General features: G+C 37.8%; 1 protein-coding gene across 3 annotated transcripts in view; it reads right to left on the bottom strand.

Moving 5' to 3' along the window:
• Window positions 1-27,403, bottom strand: part of ZC3H13 (zinc finger CCCH-type containing 13) — a 46,577-nt gene that overhangs the window by 6,296 nt on the left and 12,878 nt on the right. For all 3 annotated transcript variants that reach the window (XM_057426935.1, XM_057426937.1, XM_057426936.1), the window contains exons 5-16: window positions 21,404-21,512; window positions 19,105-19,244; window positions 18,431-18,588; window positions 16,936-17,133; window positions 15,395-15,568; window positions 12,564-12,874; window positions 11,088-11,552; window positions 9,605-9,787; window positions 6,270-6,813; window positions 5,100-5,203; window positions 3,672-4,691; window positions 2,327-2,842 (exon numbers count right to left, since the gene is read on the bottom strand). In XM_057426935.1, the coding sequence (XP_057282918.1) occupies window positions 2,327-2,842; window positions 3,672-4,691; window positions 5,100-5,203; window positions 6,270-6,813; window positions 9,605-9,787; window positions 11,088-11,552; window positions 12,564-12,874; window positions 15,395-15,568; window positions 16,936-17,133; window positions 18,431-18,588; window positions 19,105-19,244; window positions 21,404-21,512 (3,922 nt within the window). The remainder of the gene's footprint in view (window positions 1-2,326; window positions 2,843-3,671; window positions 4,692-5,099; window positions 5,204-6,269; window positions 6,814-9,604; window positions 9,788-11,087; window positions 11,553-12,563; window positions 12,875-15,394; window positions 15,569-16,935; window positions 17,134-18,430; window positions 18,589-19,104; window positions 19,245-21,403; window positions 21,513-27,403) is intronic.

The raw sequence follows: 27,403 nt of genomic DNA, 5'->3' as shown, positions 1-27,403 counted from the left end.
AGGGAATTTACAAGACAACCTCTGAAAAAAACACCAGAGGATACACATTAAAACACAAGAAGTCTGCCGAAAGGCTGGACCTAAGAACACAATTCCCATGGCCTGTTAGATACAGGTGCCCTCTTGGAACCACATGATATACCCAGGAACAGCCTTTCACCAACTCTTCTGAAGTTACCACATTGTACTCTCAGATTTATTGTATCATTCCCTCCTCTAGCTTAAAAACCACTGAAATCTCTCCATTGCAGTAAGACAGAGCAGACTTCCCTATGCTCAAATACTGTAAGTGCTTCCACTCCACAGACAGTCTCCTTAAACAGGATCTTCTCAACTGTACCAGTCACCCCTAATGACCACTTTGCAAGTAATCACGAGTGGTGTCCCTCAGGGATCGGTATTGAGTCCGGTCTCCTTTAACATCTTCGTTGCTGACATGGACAGTGGGGTTGAGTGCGCCCTCAGCAAGTTTGCTGATGACACCAAGCTGTGTGGTTCGGTTGATACGCTGGAGGGAAGGAATGCCATCCAGAGGGCATCCCAGGCACAGCTACAGGTTGGGCAGAGAAGAGATTCAGAGCAGCCCTGTGGAGAAGGACTTGGGGGTGTTGGTTGATGAGAAACTGAACATGAGCAGGCTTCAGTGTGTGCTCGCAGCCCAGAAAGCCAAACGTATCCTGGGCTGCATCAAAAGGAGCGTGACCAGCAGCTCAAAGGAGGTGATCCTGCCCCTCTACTCTGCTCCTGTGAGACCTGACCTGGAGTATTGTGTGCAGTTCTGGTGTCCTCAACATAAAAAGGACATGGAACTGTTGGAACAAGTCCAGAGGAGGGCCACAAGGATGATCAGGGGACTGGAGCACCTCCTGTATGAAGATAGACTGAGAAAGTTGGGGCTGTTGAGTCTGGAGAAGAGAAGGCTGCATGGGGACCTCATAGCAGCCTTCCAGTATCTGAAGGGGGCCCATAGGGATGCTGGAGATGGACTCTTCATTAGGGACTGTAGTGACAGGACAAGGGGTAACGGGTTAAAACTTAAACAGGGGAAGTTTAGATTGGATATAAGGAGGAAATTCCTTCCTGTTAGGGGGGTGAGGCACTGGAATAGGTTGCCCAGGGAGGTTGTGAATGTTCCATCCCTGGCAGTGTTCAAGACCAGGTTGGACGAGGCCTTGGGTGATATGGTTTAGTGTGAAGTGTCCCTGTCCATGGCAGGGGAGTTGGAACTTGATGATCTTAAGGTCTTTTCCAACCCGAAGTATTCTATGATTCTATGATCAGGTATATCTGGAGATCAGGTATATCAGGAGATATAGTAAGTAATAAATATTCCTCATCATTCTCTCCAGACAACATTTGATTTAACTGCCCAAATTAACAATGAACACTACAGATAATTCTTATTAAGAATGCAAATATGATGAGACAATGTCCTGTTATCTTGTGTCAAATTACAAAGGCTTAATTAATTTGTTTCTCTTTCTAAGACTATGGACTTCAGGTCTTACCACCCCAAACATCCAAAAATTCCAAATTTGACAATGCCTTTTTTTCCTCCAACAGACTTTGAAGAAGAAAACTCCTGCAATCACCAAAATCCTCAACTTACTGAACATAACAGTAATGGACACCAGTTACCCTGGATTACACTCTTTCTTTGTTTATGCTGTTAATACAGATTGCAGATGTCAAGCTGTCTAAGCCATGTGGAAAACTCTTAAGAGTTTGTCATTGTTTGCCCCTTAATTTAATTATTAATTCCAAGTATGCTTTCCCCAGTATCATTAGCGCCAGAAAACTGAAGCCGCATTTAATACCACTACCTCAGGAAAGCCATTTCTGGACTGTTGTACGAAGCCATACATATGTTTCACCTACTAATCAGACAGTCATTTCTATGATAATTGCACTGCAGAAAAAAACCCTAAAGAACAGTTCCAAGTCAACACTAATTATTTTTCACGCATTACCTGTCACTTTCACACTAAGAAACATATCTTATAATGATATAACAAGGCAATCAAATGTTGGTGTTACCCTTCAAAAACTGCCTATTCAGAAACATTACACCTTAACGAAATTATACCTCACATCATTTATGTTTCTTTCCCTCAAGACTTCTTTAAAAATTAACAAATATACACAACTAACACTAAAGAAGATGCTCATCAGGTTTCTCTCTTATTTTGCCAGCTTCCACAGCAAAGAAGTGAGAGCTAACAAACCTTTCAACAAACCTTAATCTACTACAGGTCAATTCAGCACTATGTTAAAAAGGCAAGAATAAAATATTTGTCATTCGAAGCAATTTCACAGAATATCTCACCTTCTAAACTCTCCACCTTTTCGGCCTCATTTCCATCTTCAAAACCTGGTAAAGGTCCTAAATCTTTGTCTGTTCTTTCCTTCTCTGAAGCCACTGAATCCCGACAAACACCATCAAATTCCTTTTCGTGATCTCTGTCCAGTTTCATTTCACTGTGTTTTGTTGATTCTTTTTGAGAGGAGATGTCAAGAGTTCTGTCTCTCTCTCTTTCAGCAGCATCAGGCAGCTGTCTGTCTCTCTCTCTGTCCAGCTCCCGTCGCTTCTCTCTCTCCCTTTCCCTCTCTCGTTCTCGGAGCCTCTCTCGTTCCCTGCTCCTCGGCCAGTCTTTGTCAACATCTCGGTCCCAGTCTCTCTGTCTTCCCTCTCTCCTCTCTCTCTCTCGCTCTCGATCATGTTCATGTCGATCTCGGTCCTGAAGCCTTTCCCTGCTATCAAATGACCCAGATCTGGAATGGACTTGACGATCTGATTCAGGAGAACTTCTTCTTGAACTGTGGCTTCTCGAATCTTGACGATCTGAATAAAATATTTTAAATACATATGGTGACTGCAGCACATAAACGCAATACCATTTTACTAGACCAAAGCATTTTAAAGATTCAGGTATGAAAATGTACTTCTCAAATGCATTATCTTAAAATAAATAATGTTTTCAGGTTGCCTATACCTTTAACCTTACTTAGAAATATAAGAAATTTATCCCACTCATGCAAAAGATTTTTAATGGCTACTTTCCACTATAACAGAAGCCAAACCAAAGGTACATCATTTTAACTCAGAAACAGATGCAAAGAAAAATGCAAAATGTATCTTCTAAAAGCTAGAAATAATTTGGCTAGCAAATGATAAATTCAGAAAAATCATTTCAGGCATGTAACCATGAGGAGAACAGAGAGCCAAAGTGCTTTAGGAAGAAGGTATCTACCTCATTTTGCATAGATTTCAGAATTTCCCTATCAAAATGTTAATGATGAGTTTAAGAACATTATTTGGATGATAGAACTATCTCAATAGTTCTAGCACAAGCATTTTCTCCTTCTACAAGGTTGTTTTTTTTTTTGTCCTATAAATTACTTTACTCCCCAGACAGTAGAACTGAATCTGACTGTTCTTGTATAAACAAAGTGATAATCCTGCCCGCTAAGGATCAGCTTTTCAAATATGGTAACACTTGCAGGAATCTTAATTCACTCTAGCTTTACAATGAATTGCAGAGAGCATCCCCCCCTCTCCCTTCACACTAATTAGAAATGAAAAGAGCATACAGCCAAGAATGAATTGGGATTTTTGCCTTCAGACTTCTATATGAAACTGTAGGTCAGTCTCATGAAATGTATGCCGTTACCTGAAGATGTGCTGCGACTGGGTTCCCCTCTTTTCAACTGATCAATTCTTGATTTCCGTTCCCCAGTGATTTCTAAGCTTTTCTTTTCTCTGTCCCTGTCCCTATCCCTGTCTCTAGAGCTACTGTGCAGGATTCTCTTCCGTCCAGTCTGGTCATCTCCACTGCGATGAGCTGACTCATTGGAAGGAGATCTAAGTCTGCTTGAGGCATGGCTCCTATTGCTACCAAGGCTGCTGCTACGCTTCTGATCCACAGGTTTACGGTGTGGTCCATCCTCTATAGTAACATGAGGGGCTTCAACCTTTTCTCCTCTTGTCCTGTGACTTTTTCTATGGGAATCCTCAGTGCTTCTTTCTGGAACAACAATGTCACCACGTTCAGGAACATCTTCATCTGACCAGTCACTGAATGTTGTATCTTCTCTTTTTTGGGGGACTTCTGCCACAGCTTTCTCAGGTGGTGCTTCAACCAATTCTTCTTTTGTTACAGGGGGGGTTCTTGGGCCTTTCTTCTTTTTATGATGTGGAACAATCTCTTCATCAGAAACTTCAGAATCACCCTTTGATCTCTTCCGCTTTTTCTCTACATTTTTCTTTTTTTGACCTTTCTTGGGTGAAAAGACCTGGCTTTCCTCAGTCGTTGACTCATTAGCATACCGTTCCACCCCACTGTCATCATCTTTCTTCTTCTTTGTGGCCTTTTTCTGTACCTTAGACTTCTTCTTGCTGTCATCATGCATTCTATCAGAAGCATCTCTTTCTTCAGAAGGACGGTGTCCAAGATTTTCCTGAACCCTGGACCGGGAGCCTTCTGAAACGTCTGGCTGCTCTCTTTGCTTATCTGTTGAAGAAACCCTCTCTTTAAACTCTGGCTCTTCATAACGCCGGGAACTTTCCTTTCTGTCTGATTTTCGCTCTTCTTCTTTCCACCGACTCTGACGCTCTTCTGAAATATGAGATGGGCTCAGTGACCGGGAATCCTGGGGCCGCACAACCTGGCTCAGAAGTCTGTGCTTTTCATCTACAAAATGGGAAAAAGGATGCACTGTATTGTTTAGGAAGGAGAACATGTGAACATTTGGCATCTTGTACATGAAAAAAAGTGTAAATTAAAACATACAATCCATTATTTCAGCTACATTTCTAAAGTTTTTCAACTGCTGCAGTAGCAGCAGGCTTCTTTCCATTTTGGTAAACATGCATCTTAAACAAACGATGTGGAAGTCACTATCACCTGGCAGACATAACATATAGTGACAAAATTAGTATGAAACAAATGTACAGATTAAGAAGAATAGTCATAAAAATATGGGGAAGAGGACACATACAAAAGCTTTCCCCATGTTTTGTCTATTTAAGATTGCAAGTTATTTTCCATAAGCAGAGGGCAACCTGGATCCAGCTGCAGAGGCAGCCTGCTCCTACTTACTTTTATCATCTCCACTGTTGTAATTATCACTATCGGGAGAGTGCTCACGACGACGTTTGGGTGACTGACGAGGACTTGGACTGCTTTCATTTCTGTGACGCTTCCTGCACAAGAAACATGTAGAGTCAAAATACTTCAGGATTCTTTAAAGAAAACAGTCATTCACTGAGTAATCAATACAATCCCTGAAGTCTAAGCAACTCATACAGAAGACAACACAGCTAAGGATGCCAGGAGTTCTGTAGTTTTTGAAGTTGTTATTCCAAAACTGCAAGCATGATCAGTTTTCTGACCATACTGTAAGATACCTTAAACTAAAACACAAACACTTCAGATGACTATCTTTTTAGCAAAAAGTTATCAAAGATTATTAAGATAATTTTTTCTTTGTGGCAATGACCCTTGCAGTGCATTGCCCCCAGCTGGCAGCTAAACCCCCACTTAGATGCTTGCTGGGGACTGGGGGAGCCCATGCCGATTTATAGGAATCCACAATTCCCTCACGCAAAAACTACTCATAACTTCCAAACAAAGCAACCACTCAGGGCAACACTGCTTTGACCAGTATTGACAAAGCAGTGAGAATTTTATTGTATTAAATGAAAAGAGAAAAGGAAGAAAAAAAGTGCATCAGTGCTACGCACTTAAAAGAGGCACCACACATTCACTCAGGATATTGTTCATGCCTTCACTGGTAGCCTTCTGGGATTGAAAATTTAGTGCAAAGGGTAATGCATGTTCCACAGAAATTTAACAAATAAGTCATGAACCCTGACCTTGTTAGCTGCTATCTGACTTTCCAGGGTTCAAAGGTACCACAGACTGCTATTACGTTTCCAAGAATGCCTGCATTTATTAAAGGAAAGGCCAATCAAGTATACTTAGAAATGAAAATGACATTGTCTGACTCAATTGCTAGCTCCTGAGTAGTTCCACAACTGTCTACTAACAAAACATTGGATTAATTTCATCACCATAGTACTGACTTCGGGGTCACCAGTGTGCGCCACACAGATGCAGGGTAGAAATGGTGCCAGACTAGGCCTCTACATAAGCAGGCTGTCTTCTCCCTTATGATACGCCCTTGCTTACTAACATACTGAAATCAGCAGTAACAGACTGCCTTTTTTTTTTTCTTCTGAGACCAAAGTGACATTCAGATCTACTCACTTCGATTTTCTCTCCTCATGGACATCTCTTGAGCTTCTTTCTTCTCGGATATCTTCTCTCTTATCCCTGCGGTCTTCCCTTCCTTTTTCTTTGTCATCCCAGTCTCTCTGGCGGTCTCTTTCTTTATCCCTGTCTCGACCTCTGTCCCTTTCTCGTTCCCGCTCACGATCTCTTTCTCGCTCCCGCTCCCTTTCTCGTTCCTCCCGCTCTCGCTCTCGTTCCTTCTCCCTCTCCCGCTCTCGTTCCCTTTCCCTGTCATGGTCCCTGTCTCGGTCCCGCTCCCGGTCTCTGTCTTTGTCCCGCTCTCTTTCCCTCTCCCGTTCCCGAGCACGATCTCGCTCCAACTCTCTTTCCTTCTCCCTTTCTCTTTCCCTATCTCTTTCCCTTTCCCTCTCTCGGTCCCGCTCCCTTTCTCTCTCCCTCTCCCGGGCCCTTTCCTCTCTCCTGTCATCAGACCGATCTCCCCTTCGCTCTTCTCTTCTATCATCCCGCTCAAGGTCATCACTTCGTCCTTGATGTCGTACTGGTGAGCTTGCTCTCTGATCTGTGAAGAAAAGTGAGTTCGATCACCAAGTGCTAACTGGACATAAACTGCTTCCACTACACTAATAAAATCCCAACAGCTTTTGACAATTTAGATACTGGTTTGCCTTAAATGAAAAGTAACTCCCTGCAGAAACATGGAAATTTTTCTTGGGGAGGGAAGAAAACAAAAAACAGTACCAATTTTGAAAGATTTTTTTTCAATATTTAAAAGGCTTTTCAGTATTTAATAGGCATTCCTTATTTTAGCCAAAAAACTACTACAAAATTTTTATTTTCTACTAGATTTTTCTGAATGGCTTCAAAAGGCAAGTATACACCTCACAGCCTAGCTATTACTATTGCATTGCTCAGTGATTCAAAATCTGGTATAAGATCTTAAAAAGCTCTGAATGACATTGATATGCAATGCTAAGGCTTCTATATGAAAATTTTACTTCCTAAGCCTGTTAAGAGTCACAGCCTTTACAAGAATTCACACTGTTCATAATACGCAGTAAGTTACTGCCAACTAAGAAATTCTGGCCTGTCTCATCACAGAAAAGATCTCTCCCCAGAAATACACAACCAAACCCACAGGAAAGGGAGAGGCGAGGATGAGATAGGGGAAGCAGAACTGCTGGAAATTTTCATATGTATTCACTACAGAGTCCTAAAGTTTTAGAAGCTTGATCAGTAGATTAGAGTCAGGGAGAAAACTAAACTTACATAGAAAATAACTGATTAAGAAGGTGAGAAGCCTGATTTATTTACTTTCCACAGACTTCACTGCACTTTGTTAATTATGTTTCAGATTTTTTTACATATATTTCTATAAATTTTGACCACTTCATAACAATTTCTATTCTGCTGTAAATAGTATTTGAACTACAACATATCAATAAAACTATTTTTCCACAATACATATTAAAAGCACTATAAAAAAGAGCAAAAAATAGTATGAATAGAAGTTGGTATTTTTCGGTCCATTACTCTGAGACCAAGAGTGCACTTTGCTGTAAATTGAGACAACATCCACCAGGGGCAAGCAGGCAGAATTTGAACAAGACCAAATCAATAATATGTGCATTTTCATCGGTTTAATCAATTTTCATTTCTGAGCAAATTAACAACGACTTACTGCTCTCCTGTTACCAGATAAAATTAAAAACAAACTTGAGTAACATTTCTGCCATGGATGTAACACTTATTTCTGTGAAAGGTAAATCATCAATCCATGCAATTGGTTCCGTGAACACATTTCACATTCTTTCTATGGTGCCTATAATACTATGATTTACTGTGCATACTAAGTGTTAGATTTTATCCAGAAGTTCTGTAACTTTTATCTATTATGTCAGTTTTGGTGACAAAGCATCCACATGAAAATCTTACATGAATCAAGACACTGGAAGTTTATTAGACAATTAAATGTGGATATTGAGCACTTCGTACCTGACTTCATTTTTTGAAGTGCTGCTCCAGTGGTTGTTTGGAACATCCAACTTACTGGCCGTAGTTGAATAAAGGCAGCTCAAATGTGCAAGCTTGCATTTTAAAATCTGACTAAAATGATTCCTTACATATTACAGAATCAAATAGCAACCAAAATCTATCTCAATTCTTCTCTGAATGACAAACATTAAGACTGTGGTCTAATTATGGAAACTGTGTCTTGAATTATAACTCTGAGGAGGATTTACTACCACAAAAAATGATATCAATTTTTCAAGTAAGAAAACAATAAATTTTATCTCCATTCAACTCTTTACATTTTTCTCCTAAAAGGGAAATAGAACCCATTCAAAGCAACTTTCCTTCTATAAATTTATTTTACTGTGATTACATGTATTTTCTTTGAAGGTGTTTTTTTCTGTTGACTGGGATTTAATTCTGAATAATTTATGAACTCATAATGATATGAGGAGCATAAATTACATTATATCTAGGATTTTCTTGGGTGGGAAGGTGAAGATATGAAAGCTACTCTGCAAAAGCCAACCCCCAGGACACATTCAGACTGCAGGATTTTTCAGCTAACAAGAAAAAGGAAACCTAGAGATTAGGTCTGTTGAAATCCTGCCTTGAAGACGAGAGAGAATCTAAGGCAGAACTTTCCACAAGAACAAGCAACAACAGATACATTTCAATAGGCCAAAAAGCACCCCCTGATATTACAAAACATCCCTTTGTAAAAATTAAGTTAAGCAACAGCTAGAGCGTATCTATCACTTCCAAATCAAAACTCAAGATAGAAAAAAACACTGTAATTTCACACTTATTCTTAACAGCTCCTCTTTTCAGTTCCATGCTACTTCCATTTCCCTGACGCGTCCTGTTCTCTTAACTGGTGAGTAAAAGCTGGGACTAAGTTCCTTAAAGACACAGCACTCTTTCAGGTGCAGAAGTAATTAAATGCAATTATGACTCCAAGCTTATATGTGTGTGCATATGAAGTGGAGGTGGAGGCAAAGAAGAGGAAAAGATGTTTCACACTGAAGTTGTACAATGAAATCTCTTGAAGAAGTTTAGTTTGTTTAAAGACTATATGGATGAATAAAAACAGAAGGTGCCAACATCTAGTTATAGGGAGGGAGAAAGGCTATAGCATTCATACATACACTGCCAATGAGTGATCTTACTACATAAGTTAACTTAAGGACAAGACCAGTGTCAGTGTGCGGTGTCGAGTTATTTATGAATTAATGGTGTGGGGGCAGAACAAGGAAGAATAAGGAGGGAGCCAGAAACACACACATTCATACACATACATTTGATTACATACGTAAGTGTAGAAGTACTCATGGAAATACCTCTTTCTCTATTGTCACGCCTGTCCCGTTCACCATGTCTTCTTTCAAAAGAGGAATCCCTTGCTTGTTCTCGACTGTCATAGCGATCCCGGTCAGGGTAGCTACTCCTTGAGTCCCAGCTGTCATGGTAGGTTCCACTACTGCTGTGACCATCAGCCTGGGATCCTCTAGTTCCACGACTTCCTAATAGATGTAGCAATATAAGAGATCAGTTTCCACATGTAAGGAAAACCACTGATACTTACACCAATTAAAGTAGTAACTTTTAATAAACTTGAATCAATTGCTCATGGAAATAGAAATTGTAGTGCCAAACTCTATTTAACCAACAACTCCCATTTTACATGTTTTAATTGTAAAGTTATTATTTTCAAACTCCAAAAATCAAGATTTTTTTTAAATCACCATGCCCTGGTCATAGCATAGATCTCCTGGCTAGAAATAGAACAGTCCAAAAGCCAGGTCACATTTGTTCTGAGTAGCATGTAAGCTTATACACTGTGCAGCAATAATAAGCAGGAAAAGTAGAGGTAATTTCTCTTGTAAAAATTGTATGGCATTTCCCTGCCACAATAAACCTGAGAAAGCGAAAATATATTTTCTATAGATGGTTAAAAGAGAAGCTGTTCCACGAGGTTCATCAGCCTTTCAAAAATATTACCACAGGTTAAAATCCCTTTTTTTTTTTTTTTTTTTTGGTCAGTCAAGAAGGGACAGAATGGCAGGGCAGGGAAAGCTGTGAAAGGTGGTTTTCAAGTACCTATGACATGCAGTTGATTTTCAGAGAACACCAAAAACCTGCTGCCCAGTACTTTGAAACATACTGCCCCCTATGAATCTTCAACTACACACAGAAACACAGAATCATAGAATGGTTTGGGTTGGAAGTGACCTTAAAGATCATCTACTTCCAACTCCCCTGCCATTGGAAGGCACACTTTCCACTTGACCAGGTTGCTCAAAGCTCCATCCAGCCTAGCCTTGAACACTGCCAGGGACGGGGCAGCCACAGCTTTTCTGGGCAGCCTGTTCCAGTGCCTCACCACCCTTGCAATGAACAATTTCTTGCTTATAGCTAATCTAAATCCACCCTCTTTCAGTTTAAAGCCATTCCCCCTTGTCATATCCCTACATGTTCTTGTAAAAAGTCTCTCTCCAGCTTTCTTGTAGATGCTCCTTACTTGTATTTGCAGCGCATGGAAAAACCTAGGGCTGCAGAATTAGAGTGGTGTAAAGGTTAGGGTTTGTTTTAAAACTGGATGGCAGAATACCAATGCTATGCTACTTTAAAGAATGGAGAACACGTAAGTCCTATAAATTTAAGCAATTGTTCTAATTTAATGACAATAGCATTGAACATAGCTTTAAAAGCATGAGCTATTTGGCAGCACCTCCTTATCAAATATCAAACAAAGTAGTATGAATGTCAATATTTAATCTCCAACTCTAAGGATACTTATTAGTTTTTTAAATAATGCAATACCCTTGTCAGATAATTCCGGACCTCTGCCTCGACTTCTGCCAGTTCTATCACTTCTGCTCTCATTTCTGGAGTCACTTCTGGAATCATTCCTTGTTTCGGCCCGAGAGCTATCCTCTCTGCCATGCGATCTCCCGTAGCTGCGCAAGTCCTCCTGATACTGGTCATCCTTTTTATGGGCATCACGACTCTCTCTGTCTCTGTAGTCATGGGAATCCCGTGTGGAGCGCGAGTCTCTCTGATCACGACTATCTTTAGTATCTCTGCTATAATCCCTTGTATCTCTGGAGTCTCGAGTATCTCTGGATTCCCTCGTCTCCCTCCGATCTCTGTTGTCTCTTGTCTCCCTTCGATCTCTTCCATCACGGGACTCTCTGTCATCCCTGTGATCTCTGGAGGTACTCTGCTCCTGGTCATAATCACGATCATCTCTTGATTCTCTTTCTTTTTCCCTTTTTCCTCTAGCTTCTGTAAAATTATTATTTTTTTTTAAAAGTTATACATCAAATCAAAGCAAGCAAAAGTTAAGCACACAAATAATACTGTCAAAACACACTTCTGACATACAGCAACTCAAAACTAATATGTAAAAAGGAGAAGATCATGTTGAGTATTTACCTATACATTCAGTAAGCTCTAAAGATCTTTTTGTGAATTTGAATCTGTACTTTACAAATATTTACCTATTCAAAAGACAGTAAGTGTAATAAAAATAAACTTCAAATGTATTAGAGCAAACACACTTCAATACTTTTAAAGTAGGATCATTTTTTTCCTCCAATCATAGATTCAATTTTAATCCATACACATATATTTTCAGGAAATTTAAGCTATATTTAGACCACTTGCTTTTAAGGCCTCAGTGCCCTGCCAAAGCCTTTTTCTTTTTTAATTACATATTTATAATGTTACTGCTGCAGCATTACAACCACTCCAACAAAAAGCTGATATATGTACTCTTTGAAAGCTGTCTCTTGAGTGAAACAGCATGTTTGCTCATCACAAATTACTCAGACAGCTTTACAGATTTCCAGAGGGAATGACTGTTTCTTTGCACACACCTCACTTAATGTCAATTAAAAGGACAACAGAGCAATCAGTGAGGACTGGATTAGCATTGGGGAACCTCACAAAGAGCAGTATTCACTCCCAAGTATCCTGATGTCATTCAGCTAATCCACTAGTACATGCCTGATACTAAGAGAAGCTCACTTACCTACTGACACCACCACGTCATCACACAAGAAACACCTAGACAAATGCCTACAGGATCTTTACAATTAGCTCAGCCTATATAAGGCAGTCCTTTGAGGAACACAGTCCCTGAAGACAGCACCACCAGCACAGGAACAATAACACAGCCCATATTTTCTTCACCCCCAAGCCACTGGGACAGATACCACAGCTTGACAATTAAGTTTCAAAATCCAATTTGCAAAGAAATAAAAATTATTCTGAAGTGTTATTTTTTATTCATACCATCCCGCCTTTCGTGGCGCCTGTCATGAGACTGTGAAGTCCGATCACGATCATGTCTTCCCTTCTCTCTTCCAGGAGATCTGTGTCTCGAAGGACTTCGCTTCCTCTGAGGAGAAGAGGAAGAATGTGGGGGATATGGAGAAGATGATCGCCTTGCAGGTGGGGAAGCTGTCCTTTGATAGGATGGAGAAGGAGTTCTTTTGCGGTGTGGGGAAGGAGAATGTCTTTGAACAGAAGAGCCTGACTGCGATGAAGAGGAGTGATGTCTGGAGGATATGGGAGAATGATGCTGACCTGATGGGGAAGCAGATCTGCAAATAAAGAGTTAGAACAGGCACACATGTAATAACCTGATTTGAAAAGTTTTTACTATGCCCTCCAAGAAGAGTGATTAAAACAATTTGTGTATTCTCTGCTCTTTGTCTGCTGAAAGTGCTCTTTCTATAAAACACCAACTAGTTTTCCCTTAAGGGTACCAAGAATACCCTTTCAAATTACGCTTTCTTTAAATGGCAATAGTTTATTTATCCAGGAACAAGCTGTTCAATCAAAATTATATTACACAACTACCTCCTGGGGGAAGGGAGAGAGGAGTCAGAAAAGAAAGTTATTTTCTCCCCCACTCCCAAACCAAGAACAATTTTTTTCTTCAATATATAATGCTTTCTGAAATTCATGGTAAAATTAGGCAGTTAACATTTTACACAGTGTTACCTAAGGGGAATTCTTTTTCTTTTGTTTCCAACAGCATTCAATTCTTTATAAAAGAATCAGTGTCACCTTCTTGTGCATTTTTAACTTCTTTCTTTTCTTATAAGCATTGCTCTTTAAACAATTTAGGCCTTGATCCAGAAAACCCATATACATGTCTACTTCAAGGTTTTAGCAAACATGAATATTTACGCAAACAAGGAAAATTCATAGCTAATAGGATAAGAAAATGCAGATAAAGCGTCTCTCACTTTCAGAATCCCTTCACTCAACTAAAAATCATTTACACAACAGTATTTCCTTGTAATACAAATTTCCTTGTAATACATTATCCATACAGAGTCTAATGTGGACACACATTTCAAACCCTTGAGCTCAGTAGTGAGGGTATTTTTCCCTTATCAGCATCAAAGTGATTTGCAAGTATGTTTTTACATGAAATATGCATTACCCTTAACTCCGACTCCCTTCTGCTTCACAAAATTCCAGAGATTCCAAAGAGAAAAGCAGGAGTCAGAAAAAACACACATGGAAAATCCATATTCAAAAATCCCACTTAAGTGGTTTAGTTCCCACTTTTGAACTTCCATACATAGTGTCGGTGACTTCAAATAAACATCCAGATCATCCAGATGAAGCTCTCAGTTTTGGGTGATTCACAAATGAGGGACTACTTTATCAAAGGCAGCAGTACTTCTGCAATCTTCTGCAACATCCCAGCCTTTAAAATGACAATTTGTATGTGACACTGTCACATACAGATGAAACAGACGGCCTGGAATTTGTAGCAAAATTTCCAAAGCACTCGAAGTAAAATTCTGCCAAGGTCAGAAATGGCTGACAGAATACAATATAATTCCATGACTTACCATCTTTAAACTAAGACTACATTTACTTTTCCCCATGAAACCATTATCATGAAACATGGGGTCACCAAAATTGGCTTGCATGGGAGGTTATCAATGGTTTGGAGACAAAACATTTAAAATATCCTTCCATGCTTCTAGAAAAAGGCCCATTTATCTTCCCTGCTTAATGTTCCTTTCCACACACTTGATACATCTGCACAGAACCCCCAAGCAGGTGCTAGTGAGTAAAATACAGAGTAGATTAGAAAAAAAAAAAAAAAAACAAAAACAAAAACATTGAGAAAAGGGTGCTGCAAAGGTATTTTTCAGTTTCCTTACTACTGCTGGCTGCAGGCAGAACAGGCTGCTTTACTCCCTTCCCTATACACAATTTAATTTAAAGAAAATGTCCATCAGTGACATCTAGATTAAAACAATACAACATTGTTCAGCTGAACTGAGTCACCACAGCAGCCAAAGAGCTTGCTTACAACTCTTAGAATTTCTGAATGGATGGGTGTATTTTGCTTGTTTTATCAGCATGCAGATACATATGACATCTGGTGTCTTCCTCCCACCCTTCAACAGAAGTGCTGAAAATAAGGATGCTTTCCTCTCCATTATACAAACGTAGGACTGCAGTAGTATTTAGCAGTGCCATTCTAAACCTGAGCTTACAGACTCCTTCAGAACAAAATAAGAAGTCTCCTCCTTCCTCTTTAACGGGTGGTAAAAGATTTTTTTCCAAGGCCCCTAGAACTGGCAGGATGATCATTTCCCTGAAGCTTCCTGCAAAAAGGGTCTCTGAAATTGTCCTCGTACTGTACCATTTAGCCAATTGTGTTTGCTTTTCAGGAAAGATGTGTAGAGCCAGGATCTGTGTATCACCTTACTCATTTTGGAGCAGAGAAACTCTGCTCCTTCCTCATCTCCAAGATGGAAGACTTCTCACATTTTCTACTTTTTAAGAAAGGGGAAGGTGAGAAATAAAAAGTTCACAGGCTATGTCTCATATCGGACTTTTGAAGTTCCACCTGAAGCCAAAACATATGAGAGGGAGTGATAAATGGAAGCTTGCACCATGACTTGTATTCTTGACAACACAGGTATTCTCAGTGTAGTAACTTGGCAAAAAAAAAAAAAACACTCGAAATACTCAGAGTTCAGGTGTTTGAGGCACACACATATTCACAACATACACACAAATCAACAGAGGAAGTTTCTAAACTACAACTATTCCTGGAAACAAAACCCGTGCAATTGACCTCCCACCTGCGAGACGGTGAGAAGTTATGCTTGTGAGTGGCTGACTTGGCTGGAGCTCGGGAGGTTTGTCTTCGCCTTGAAGCAGGTGGTGAATACTCCCTGGAAGGGGAAGAATTACTGCCAGAATGATCTGCAGGACTTGGAGAACGCTTCTGTCTATGGGAGCTTTCAGAGGCATCCCTGGGAAACATAAACAGCAGCTTGTTTAACAGGTATAATATGGCATTACTACAACCCCAAGACAGAACCTGTGCTTACAAGATCAAGAACAATCTTACAGAAACATATATTCCACCCATAATTCTACATATGAGATTACCTTAATCTAGAAAAACTCAAGAATGCAAGACATGCACTGAATTTCTTGCTAATTACTAAACTGTAAAATACAAAACTAGAATACAGTAAATCCAAAATTGTATTCTCATACCCAGTATTTCATGTGTCCATGAAACAGAATTCCTATCCATGTAGAATTATCTTGCTACTCTATTAAAAAAAAATGTGTAATATCATAACTTTATTTAGGAAGCCTCAAGATCACAGACATTTTCAAACACTAATCACAGTTGCAAATGAATCAAAGGCATCTGTCAGAACCCTCAACTATTTCACTTACTGTACATGATGAAGACTTGATGAATCTTTCCTAATTTTTATTATTTCGACAAAAAAAAAGACAAAAAAGCAGCACTGAAATAAAAAGCTGCAGTCCCCACAACAATACCTGATTATAGTACAATAATGAGCCAAGTACCCTCTTGATCCTTCCAGCACTACCTAGAATGTTCTTTTCTACTGCTTATGAACTCCTTCCAGCAATGGGAATGTACAAGCATGAGGGAAATAACATAGTCTAAACTAAGTGTGATATAATTTATTTAATCAATTAAAAATACACACCTACTGGTCTTCCACTCCTTTGTTATGCCAGATACAAAGTAAACATGAACATGTAACCCATTTTCATCAAGAGAATACATGACTTAAAAATGCAGATTTTGTATTTTTCAACTTAAATGGACACACATGCTTCAGAAAGTAAGTCATATTAGTCCACCATTTTATATATATACACACACATATGTATATATGTGCAAAAGCAAAGTAATTCTAAAATCACAGTACTCTTTGACTACTTCAGAAACACTTTTAACCTACTGAATATTATGTAGAGTTTAAACCTTCAAGTGCCAAATTAGAAAGATAATAGTGCTTTAAGATTTCAGAAGAGCAGGCAAGAGACAAGTGAATACTTTGATAAAGATTTTGGCAAATTAATTGCTCCACTGGTGGAAGTCCAATTCCTGAGAAGTAATGGATCTTTCAAAAGGGTATTTTACAAACTTACTAAGTTATATAATTAAAACCTACCAATTTGTTAATTAGTCCATCAATACATCTATATAGCACACTTAAAATATTTAATGAGTACCAAAGAGGTTGTTGGCAAAGTATAAATCCCTTAATATTCAGTGTTCTATGAAAGATAACTTTATAAGCAAGGTTACATTAATGTTAAAAGCTACTAATGCAACATAACTTACCTCTGCTTCTCTTTTTTCTCCTTATGCCTTTCAAAGTCACGGCCTCTTTCTTTCACCTCCCTTGTCTTTTCTTCTGAACGCTCTTTTGCTTTATGTTTTTCTTTGTGTTTCTTCCCCAGGGGAGTTTCCTCTTGTACTGGAGGAGGAGGACTAGGGGTACGGGGGCCTTTCTTTTTACTCTGGTTACTTTTAGAACTCCTATAGACAGATTAACAGGGGGAAGAAAAATGAAGGACTGCCAACTACTTCAAACAATGATTTCTCAGATGCTGGCAGGAAAGTTATAATGTAAAGGGCCTTGAGGCTTTTAGGATGGGATTCACCACTCCATTAGTGTTCAATAACTCTACGCGACTGTAGATGGTAAAAATTCACATTGAGCTCTTCCACTTATAACCTTTATTTCTGAAGCAAGGGAACAAAAATGGGAATTGCTCCTGTTCAGACAGAACCAGTTTTCAAAGTTAAAATGCCCTTGCATGAACTGCACACATCAGAGAACAAGAATTCAATGAAGCATCTTGTCTGTTTAGACTCCCACGTCTGCAATGCAAAACCCTAATCACATACACAAAATGACCTATCCACTCATGTCTTGAATTTAACGTTAACTACCTGACACAGGATAAAGAATATTTTTGACTATGCATCCCATGATATGAAATGGTATATATTTTTTCATATAAACTACCACTGACATAAACCCTATGAACTAGATACTACTGCATAGTGAATGCCAGCAGCATACTACCCCATGCTGTACATTCTCATGGCAGAAATAACATTGTTTTGTCCCTGTTTTAAAGGGAATTTTTGCTTAGCAAATACAGATGTGTCTGCTTACTCTGCTACTGTAATTTCTTTCTTATCTAAGTGCTGTAGTCATTCAAAAGGTCCTGCAGCCAGCAATCACTTAGAAACAGGTTTTTGGAGATTGACTTTTCATGGCAAGGTACCCAGTACAAACTTCCTGTGATTTTCACATACCTTGTCTTTGCGTTTTCCCCCCCCTTCACATCCCCCACCTCCTTTCCCCTCCTGAATTCTGAAAAATTTCCTGCCATGTCAATATGTCAAACATTATTTCTTGAACAGCAATATGCAATACCAACAGAATGTGCAGGTAGTCAAATTACAAAAGTTTCACTTCAGTCTAGAAAAGCTACTTCACAGGCTGCAGTGTCTCAAAATAAAACTGCTTTCCCACTTTTTTAATGGTTTATATTTCCTCATCACCTCTCAGAGATTCTGGACATTCAGAGAGAAAAGGTTTGCTTGTAAACCATGAAATTAATCAACTGGCAGCCATATTAATGTAACAGTTTTCTGCATAAGATGATTCACAATGCACTATTTAGACAACTTCCCCTGAGGTTACAGAATCAAAAGTGCTGAAAGCAAGGATAATGAAACCCATATTATTTATGAAAAGCCAAGTAATAAAAAATTAGCGTGGTTCTCTCACTTTTCTCGCAAGATGCATTTACATACTGACCTCTGCTGATCCAGGAGTGGGGAAGATACGGTAGATGTTTTCTTCTCTTTCTTACTAGCTGAAGATGATTTGGGACTGGATCTTCGTTTTGGAGATTTGCTAGACTTTCTTGGTGATGGTGATGGCGATAATTTAGATCTAACCACCTCTGGAGAAATCTTGAGGAAAAGAATATATTAACTGATACTGATGCTCAAGAGCTTGACTGTATGGGTCAAATACATAAATTCAGTAATAGCCTGCATCTGAGATCTTAACCATGTACACATCTACCTCAAATAAACTAACTATCATTTTCAGAGAACATCATAAAAGGAAGATGACAGGAAACGGATGGGTGCAGATAAGATGATGCACTCTGTAATACATCACAAAAACTATAACTCAAAGTTTAAAATCAATATGTGCCCAGTGAGCATTCAAGTTTGCCCTACTCATTTAATAGCAGACTTCATAAAGCAGAACACTTGGTTATGGTGCTGGATGATTGACCAGATTCTCACAAATAACATCCAAGTCCCATACTTAGATACACATGCACCAGTTATTTACTACTATGTAATACAATAGTGCATTTGTAGCCGAGGAAGCTTAAGTTTTCCAGGAAACAATTAGAAGGCTATGAAGTGGCTCCTGAATTTTTATTTTTAATTTCACATTGACATAATACAAACCTCTTTTTTAATGACTATATCCTCTCGTTTCTCCATATTTTCCTGCTCCAATTTCATGAGTTCTCTCTGAATCTTTTGGCGCTTCATTTCCAAAGACAGCTCATGATCATAATCATAATTAACATCTCCATTATCAGAGTCTTTATTAAAAAACGAAAAAGGTAAACAGATTAGTAAACAATTACATATGAAATAATAATATTTAGCATACTGGATGCAACACATAAATATTTCAGTGACTTTTAAGCACTGCATGAATGGATCAATGAAGCTAAGCCAAATCTCTTTAATTATGTGTGTAAACTTGAAAAAACTCCAGTTAGTTCCACAGAAACTGCAGTTAAGTTTTTAAACTCCATTAACAAAAACACCTTAACTTCTTTCAGAGACTTACATCAATTAAGCTTAGGTAGGAAGGAAAACTCAGTAAACCATTTATTTATATTTAAATAACAAAAAGGAGTATATCTTCATGAAATCCAAAAATATGTAGAGCACTACTTAACTGGGAAATCTCATATGAAACAGATCTAAGTACTGAAGCATGTTACTAGAGGGCTTCGTGTAATAGAGTATCTCGCAAATGAATTGATACACTTACTTATATATACAAATTGAATTTAAAAGGTCTGCATAACCTCTCTCACTGGATTAATGCACAAGAGTTTATTTCTGTTTTAAAACATTATTACTGTTTGATTTTCGTATCAGAAAAGATGCAATTTCTCTCACTTTTTCATTAAGTCATGGCTAGTTAATATCATATGTTTCAAGCTTTGCAACTGAAATCTTACTGAAAATTAAAGCAATTTACTCACTCTGTTTGCATTTCTTATTATAAGGCTATTTAAGTTTAATGTTCAAAAAGCACTTCAGGAAAATAACTGTCAGAGAAAAGATTACTTCATTAAGAAGTTATTAGCTTTCACTCCCCCTCCTACACACAGGAACTATATAAAAGGTTCTGCAATAACTGAACTCGGTCTACAAATGCCCTTTATGTGCCAAGAATGCATGGGAACAGCTTATAGAGAGGTGCAGTTCCTAACAGCATAGGTTCTTTCCCAGTCCATCTACCTGCTTATACAGCACTCAGTAGAACTCCACAGATAGTAATTCTACTTCAGCCATAGAGCTACAATCAACATTATTTTGATAAAGCATAGTTTTCAAGATGAAAGCCTCAATTTGAGGAACTTCAGACATTCATACTATGTATTTATATAAAACTTGAGGGTTCTATGTTCCAAAGTGTTTTGACTTAAGATTCTACTTCCATGTATACATGTCATAGGCCTCTGTTTCTTAAATCATGCTGAAAAGAAAATTTAGAAAGGAGTGAAAAAATATCACAGTTTCCATTCATGTACTGTGACATGCAAAACAATATTTGCAACACTTACCTCACATGCTAAAGTCACCTACTTAATGAAATTTACAGAGGAGCTTCATCCCAAAACCAACCTGTAGTATACTTTATTGCAAATACCTTCACTGTATCTGAATTCACTTAGAATGGATCAGGATTCTCATCCTCAATTGCAGTATTGTAACTACTTCGGAAGCACTGATACAAAACTACACAAACACTACAGTTCATTAGAATCAGTCATAATTTCACTGTCAGGTGAGCTTGGTCTCTAACAGAAGTGAAACTCAGGAGAAAATAGACAGTCTTTTCCTCAAGGGGACACGTATTATAAACAAAGACAACAAAATCAGCTTTTAACCACTAAACTAAACAAAAAAGCCCACATAAACAAAAATGAGTACAGAAGGTAATGCAAGACTCCTACCACTCCTGGAGCGTTTTCAGAGTGCTACCTTCAGCTGCTGAGCTGTTGTTATACTCATCCAACGACGCCCTTGTTAATGAGACAGCCTATACCACTACAAATTATGCAACAAAACCCTGCTGACTTAATTCTAAGGAGTTATTCTCTCTCCTCAGACTGCTCAATTCTGAAATTACTTTGGATGTAACTTGGATTCAACTAGTGATCTAAATGTGAAAGGTTCCACTATAGAGTAGACTATGGCCAAGTTTCTTGGTGTCTGAGGAGCCTTTAAAAGGGAAAAAATGCATTTGTTTTTAAAATAAGTTGGTTTTAGCACTGTAGCAGTCCAACTACAAAGCAAAGACTGCTTCTTTACTCACCTCCAAAACTAAAAATTAATGGCTACTGCATAAAAGTATTCTGTTTAGAGACCAAATCTTCAAACATTCTACTTTACATACAGTCCAGTAATCCTGTAATTCACTGAGCTGTAGAGGGACCATTGGTTTCATTACACTTACCTTCTCTATTTGTTTCCCAATCCCCATTTTCCTCTTCACTTTCTGGTGTTCTCTCCTTTGTAATTTTGATATCTTCTTTTTCCCTGTGTCTTCCTCGTGAAGACTCTTTCTATAGGGGGAAAAATGCTTCATTAGAGTAAACATTTTTATTTTAAAAGAAGACTGAAGAAGGCACATTTTACATGGCATTTTGGCCGTTTCTTTTTTATAGTTCAAAAAGTATTTCTCCCTTTAGCCTGCTGAACAAATACCTTCTTAAATAAGCAGAGACTCCACAGGCAACATGATCGAATGCAATTTCAAATAATCAGTGTGCAAACAGCAGATGGGGAAAAGAGAAGAAAGGTTTCATAAACTAAGAAGGTTTAGGGGCAGGGCAAGAAACAAGCATGTATCAGAGAACAAAGTTTAAAACAGGAACTGAAAGAACAGATCAGGTTCTAGAGCCGATAGCTTAACAAACATTGGAAGAGTATAATTTTGCCAGCTTGAGTGAGAGTTCTCAGCTATAAATAAGAATACTTATATGCAAGGCAGATAAGCCTCAGAAGCTGAACCATTTAACTCTCCACAGGATAAAGAATTTGGGGAAACAATAAAATAAACAATAAAAAACCCAGAGACCCTTGGCTGGCAGAAGGAAGGGACGGGGGGGAAAGGCTAAAGCAACACATTGGAATCAAGTTTTGTTGATAACTTTATATTTGAACTTTCACTGGCCCTGAGCTATTACACAAGTCTAACTATTGCAGCAGCACCAGTTTGCATGGGGCAGATGGTCCTGTGGACTCCTAAGGAAGCCAAAGACTGTTCTTATAGGAAAGAAATTTTATAAGGTAACTGAACCCATGCTGTTTTTTCTCCCCAGCTAAATTCCAGTAGTAATTGATACGTAGTTACATCACTGCCGCTGCTGAAGGGACATTCCTTAAATAATCTACCTGGGATCAAGTGGAGCATAGGACAAAGTTTTTTCACTATTTGAAAAAAAAACAAAACCAAAAACCCAATGGAAAAGAACATTCAAGCTTAGAAGTATCTCAGGTTAATTTACTAAGTAGGAAACCAGAAAGAGCAAATAATGAAAGTCTGTTCCATATCCCTTTTGTTCTCACCTCCCATAGTGCCTTCTTTTGCCTTTTGGGGATTCTTCAGTGTTGATACGTAGAAACCTTTGCTTTTATACCAAGAGAAGGAGATGCCTGAGAATTTTGCTAGCTATTTCTTACTGGGACTTTGATTTTTACTTAATTTCAATCCTTAACATCACCTTAGAAATACAGTAAGGAAATAACATAAGCTTCTAGATAGTCACTCCCAAGTAAGTAAAATTCAACTATTCCTTTTTACTCACTAAATGTTAAAATCTTATCCCTAGCTTAATGATATGATGACAGAACAAGTACTGTTTTTATTTTACCTAGTGAACTAAACCAGATGCTTCAGCACACAGTTATTCTCAAGCCTCTCATCTTTATGCATTCAGTGTACCATATTCAAAGGCTCAGAAGCGACCAGTCGCTATGGAACACAAAGGAGTTTCACAGTAAAGAACTAATTTGTGTCATATTTAATTTAAAGCAGCTTGTAGAATATGGGGAAAAAAAGGTGGGGGGAAGGGAAAAAGAGGTTTCTCCATTTCATGACAGGATCTCTAAAATGATGCACAAGATGGTAACCTGTCAAGTCATGCTGGCTACTGACATCACCTAAGCCATCACCACAAGATGTACTAAAGACATTTCAGTCTAAGAGCAAGAATTGTACTATACAAAGCAAGTTACATTAAAAGAAAATTCCTCTACTGACATTTGAAAACCCTAACTTCATCAACAAGACTGCCCTGAAACCACTCCATCTTCTTAGAGTAACTTAACATTTCTAGACTGCCCTCCTTGAAAGACTGCATCTGTTGTATTAAACTGTGTACTTCTACTCTATACTCCAACTCCTACAATATAAACAAACAATAAACAATTTCTGAAATACAAACACTAGTTTCTATTAGTCCAACACTACTTCTTACTAGCAAACTGAAATACATATTTTATACTACACAATACTACACAACCTGTGTAGTATTGCTTACATCTCCAAGCTCACAATCAAACACAAGCGTCTAGAAACAACCTGTATTTTCTCCTTTCAGTGGAGTGGTTCAGTAGTGGCACAATTATACTTCTACAGAAGAACTGAGAGCAAAAACATCTATGAAAGAAATTTTATTGAATTACTGAATATAGGGGAAAGGAATAGACAATTTTTAGGCAAGCATGCTATTTTACAAGTCTGGACAACTTGATCCAAGCCCATTTATACACTAAATGACTTCAGTTTATTTGCCAGGAGAAAGATTCTGGTAACACTGCATCTTGAAAAAACAAATCTCAGTTTAGAAATTGAGTATTTATTCCTGGGGTCACAAATCAAGAATTTCAACTATGATGGTTAGAAGACATATTTGAATTTTCTCACTGCAAAAATCTTCAAGGTATTCCTTCCATTGTACTTGTTCCACTTACAACATATTTAATTCCCTCATACTATCGGAAATATTTCCTTCATATAGACCTGCTTGTACTTCACGGATTTTTTTTTGTCTCTCCCTTAATAAGCCAAGAATAAAGTAAGTCAAGCTCCAAAGGCCAGCAGAATGTCTTTGACTTGTACTTGAAGACGCTATATCAAATTTAACCACACTCATGAACTATTTTTCTGCAGACTCTGAAAAAATCCCATTTACTAGGCAGGAAATAATAACCTTTCACAATAATATATTTATTAAAAAAAAAAAAAAAGAAGAAATTGCGGATTGTCCTAAGAGTAAACAAGTTAGTAGACCTTATCTTGCTGTTCTCAAGTATGTGCTCAGTTACACTATTTACATGTGTTAGATGATTACAGGTTAATTAATCGGTTAATTTGACATTCAGAAGAAATGCTACTTAGGAAAAAAAAATAAATAAAACAAAAAAACCATGACATTATGGCTGAATTCTGTGAGATTTTATTTAACTTAACATCTACTTAAGTTGAAGTTCCACACCCCGTAAGATATGATCAGCACCCTACAGCACAAGACTTGATGACTACTTGAATGAATTTCCCACCACAGCCAGAGGAGTCTGACCAAGCACAGAAGGACTCATCCAGTTGGCAAAACATACTTCTAGCCAAGCAGTATTATTTTACCAACACCAGCAGAGAGAATATTTATAAGACTCTTACAAGGCAGAAACTTCAGTTTCAGCCTTATCAGCACATGTAGACGAAGCAGAAATATAAACTAATTCAAAGGCACAGATTCCTTAAAATCTAAAATAAGCTATCAAGTATTACAGATAGAATCTTTTAGGCAAGCACAGTACTATTTTGCTCTAGGTATAATACCTCTATAGTGTAAACTACTACCACACTACGCAAATGTACACGAAAACGAATCTGAAGTTTCCCTGAAATTAACAGGTACTGTTTCCATTTCAGACATGGAAGACAATGCTGACTTCCATTTCTAGTAGAGATATTCAAAAGCCATACTGATAAAGAGCACAGATACAAAACAGGTTAATATGCAATCCCTACAAAAAACCTTTCCTAAATGTACATTAAGTTCTTCCAACTATTTCTCCCAAATCACACACACGTCCCAGATAACACTTTAGCTAATACTTCATATACTCCAATGTAGCTGTCTTCATAATACAGAGAAAATTTCAACATAAAAATTTCCAACTAAATACAGTAGCAGCATGAACCTACTCTATCTGTATCGTAATTGATACACTACAGACAGTGCTGAAATAATTCTGAGCACAGAAATACAGAAACAACCAAGTTCAATGTAGTTGTCCACGTAACGCAGCATATTGTCTCTGAAAATAACAGTACAAGACATGAAGATATAAGGAATATATTCTATAATCTATCCTTACAGGAAGTTTCGTCCTAAATACACACAGATTGTGCTAGTTATCTTATGTCTCCAAAGAAAAGAAATGCCTTCTAAGATGATTTTATACTAGTTATATTGTCTCAACTTTTTGTGGAACCTATTCAGGTTTTTTAATGTATCTTCTGGCAATCAGGTAGAATTGTCATATATAACATAAACAGCATTTACCCTCATCATTTAAAATTTGCCACTCTTTCTACTGGGATAAAGTATGAACATGACGCATCTAATTTACATTATCTCAACCATACATTACATACATTCGCCACATGCTCTTTTTTTCTCCAGTCTCTCACTTCCTTGCCCACTTCAAAAATACTTCGTATTTTCTTGCATACAGGTGATCATAACCAAACACCATTTCAAATAAAACTGGACCATGAATTTCTACAACATAATATTGATCATTTTCTATTCCATTTTTATATACGAGTGTTTGCTTCTGCAACTGTGACTGCATTTTGAACAGATAGTTTTATTGAGCTGTCCACAATAACTTCTTTTTCTACTGGATGGCTTCAGTTACTTTTCAAATATTCATTCATGATTCTTTGTTTTAAATACATTCTTAATTGTGCATTACCTTGCACTTGCCAACATCAAGTTTCACCTTTCATTGTACTGATAAAAACTATCTTTCCCCAATCTCTGTGGCATTCCTCAGACTTTAGTAATCTCAACTGTTTTCATATCTTCTGTAAAGTTTGACATTAGGGATAGCCAACATTTTTTTCACATTCTTAAAAAGTTATAGCTCTTTAGATGAAGCACCATAACATCCTCTGTAACTTTATCATTTGAAATTAATCTAAAATTTTCCCCTTAGCTAGCTTCTAAACCTGACAATATTATACCTGCTATTCTTCGACTATCTAATATGCCTCAAAGCCTTGTTTCAAAAGAAGCTATTTAAGGTTTCACCTGTATCAAACAGTTCTTTCTTAACCCCTATGCTCTGTTAAAGTTTCATGCTAGTAGACTGGCGAAGCACAAATTCTGCCTGCAGGAACAGTGCTGCCCTTTCAAAAAAAAAAAAAAAAAAAAAAAAAAAAAAATACAATTAGGAAACTTTTTATGGAACAAGCTACTTTTCATTATTTCAAAACAAAGTTAAGATTTTTTATCCAGCTCCTCTTGTTATTCCAAAAGCTTTAGTAAGAGATGGAAACATCAGATATTAGATCTCCACCATAGTAGCAGCTCTAATGATGGAGCAAGATTTTTGTTAGCAGTTCAGTCAGTTCAGTCTTCTGTTCCTTTAGATATCCTGGTTCTTTGCAATGCAACTCTTGATGACTGTCCCTCTTCATCTATTGTTCCAGAAAATTTTCTTTGGATATCCCACATTTGAAAGTTGCCTCCATGTAAATAGTATAAAAGCTCAGTGGTCTCCTCAGCCTTCTGTTTTATGAGATTGAAGCAGAGTAAATTTTTTTTCCTCTGCAGTGTGCTTACCCTGTAATTCTTGGGTACTTTAACAGACCCGCTAAATCTATGATGCTTTTTGATTCCTGCTTCAAGTTCATCTTTATTTGGGTCTTAGTTGTTTAAAAGTATTTTATTATTACATTAATAGAACACTATAAAAGCATGAATTCTTACCAAAAGTAAGAATTACATCAGAGTTGTACAGTTGTCAGTTGGACAGAAGAAGTTACGATAAATTTTTAATAACGGTTGGACAAAAACACTTCTCCCACCAACCATGTACTCAATAACTGAACAGTTTATTCAAACTATTAGAAAAATAAAAGAAACACATTCAAGTAAAAGAGTAAAAAGATCAAAAGTTTACATAAATTAACAGCAACTGAAAACATGATTGAAAGGTAAGCCATTCTCTTAATTTAATGATAGCAGCTGCTGTTGATTTCTTTATACCTGGCATAAAAATTCATTTTATACAGCAAGCAGGAACAGACCAAGAGGAAATAAAAACAGAATGCTGTTAATATCTGCAGAAGCAAACCTGAGTTTTCACAGATAAAAATTTTTAGTTGTTATTCATATGAAAATGGTCTTAAAAAACATGATGCAGGAATACACTG

This window comes from Pezoporus wallicus, unplaced genomic scaffold (genome assembly GCF_028554395.1).
Source record: "Pezoporus wallicus isolate ANWC-B61680 ecotype Strahan unplaced genomic scaffold, APGP_CSIRO_Pwel_v1 contig_7113, whole genome shotgun sequence".
Lineage (NCBI taxonomy): Eukaryota > Metazoa > Chordata > Aves > Psittaciformes > Psittacidae > Pezoporus > Pezoporus wallicus.
The sequence above is the reverse complement of the archived record's forward strand: the minus strand, read 5'-3'. Positions and strand labels throughout refer to the sequence as shown.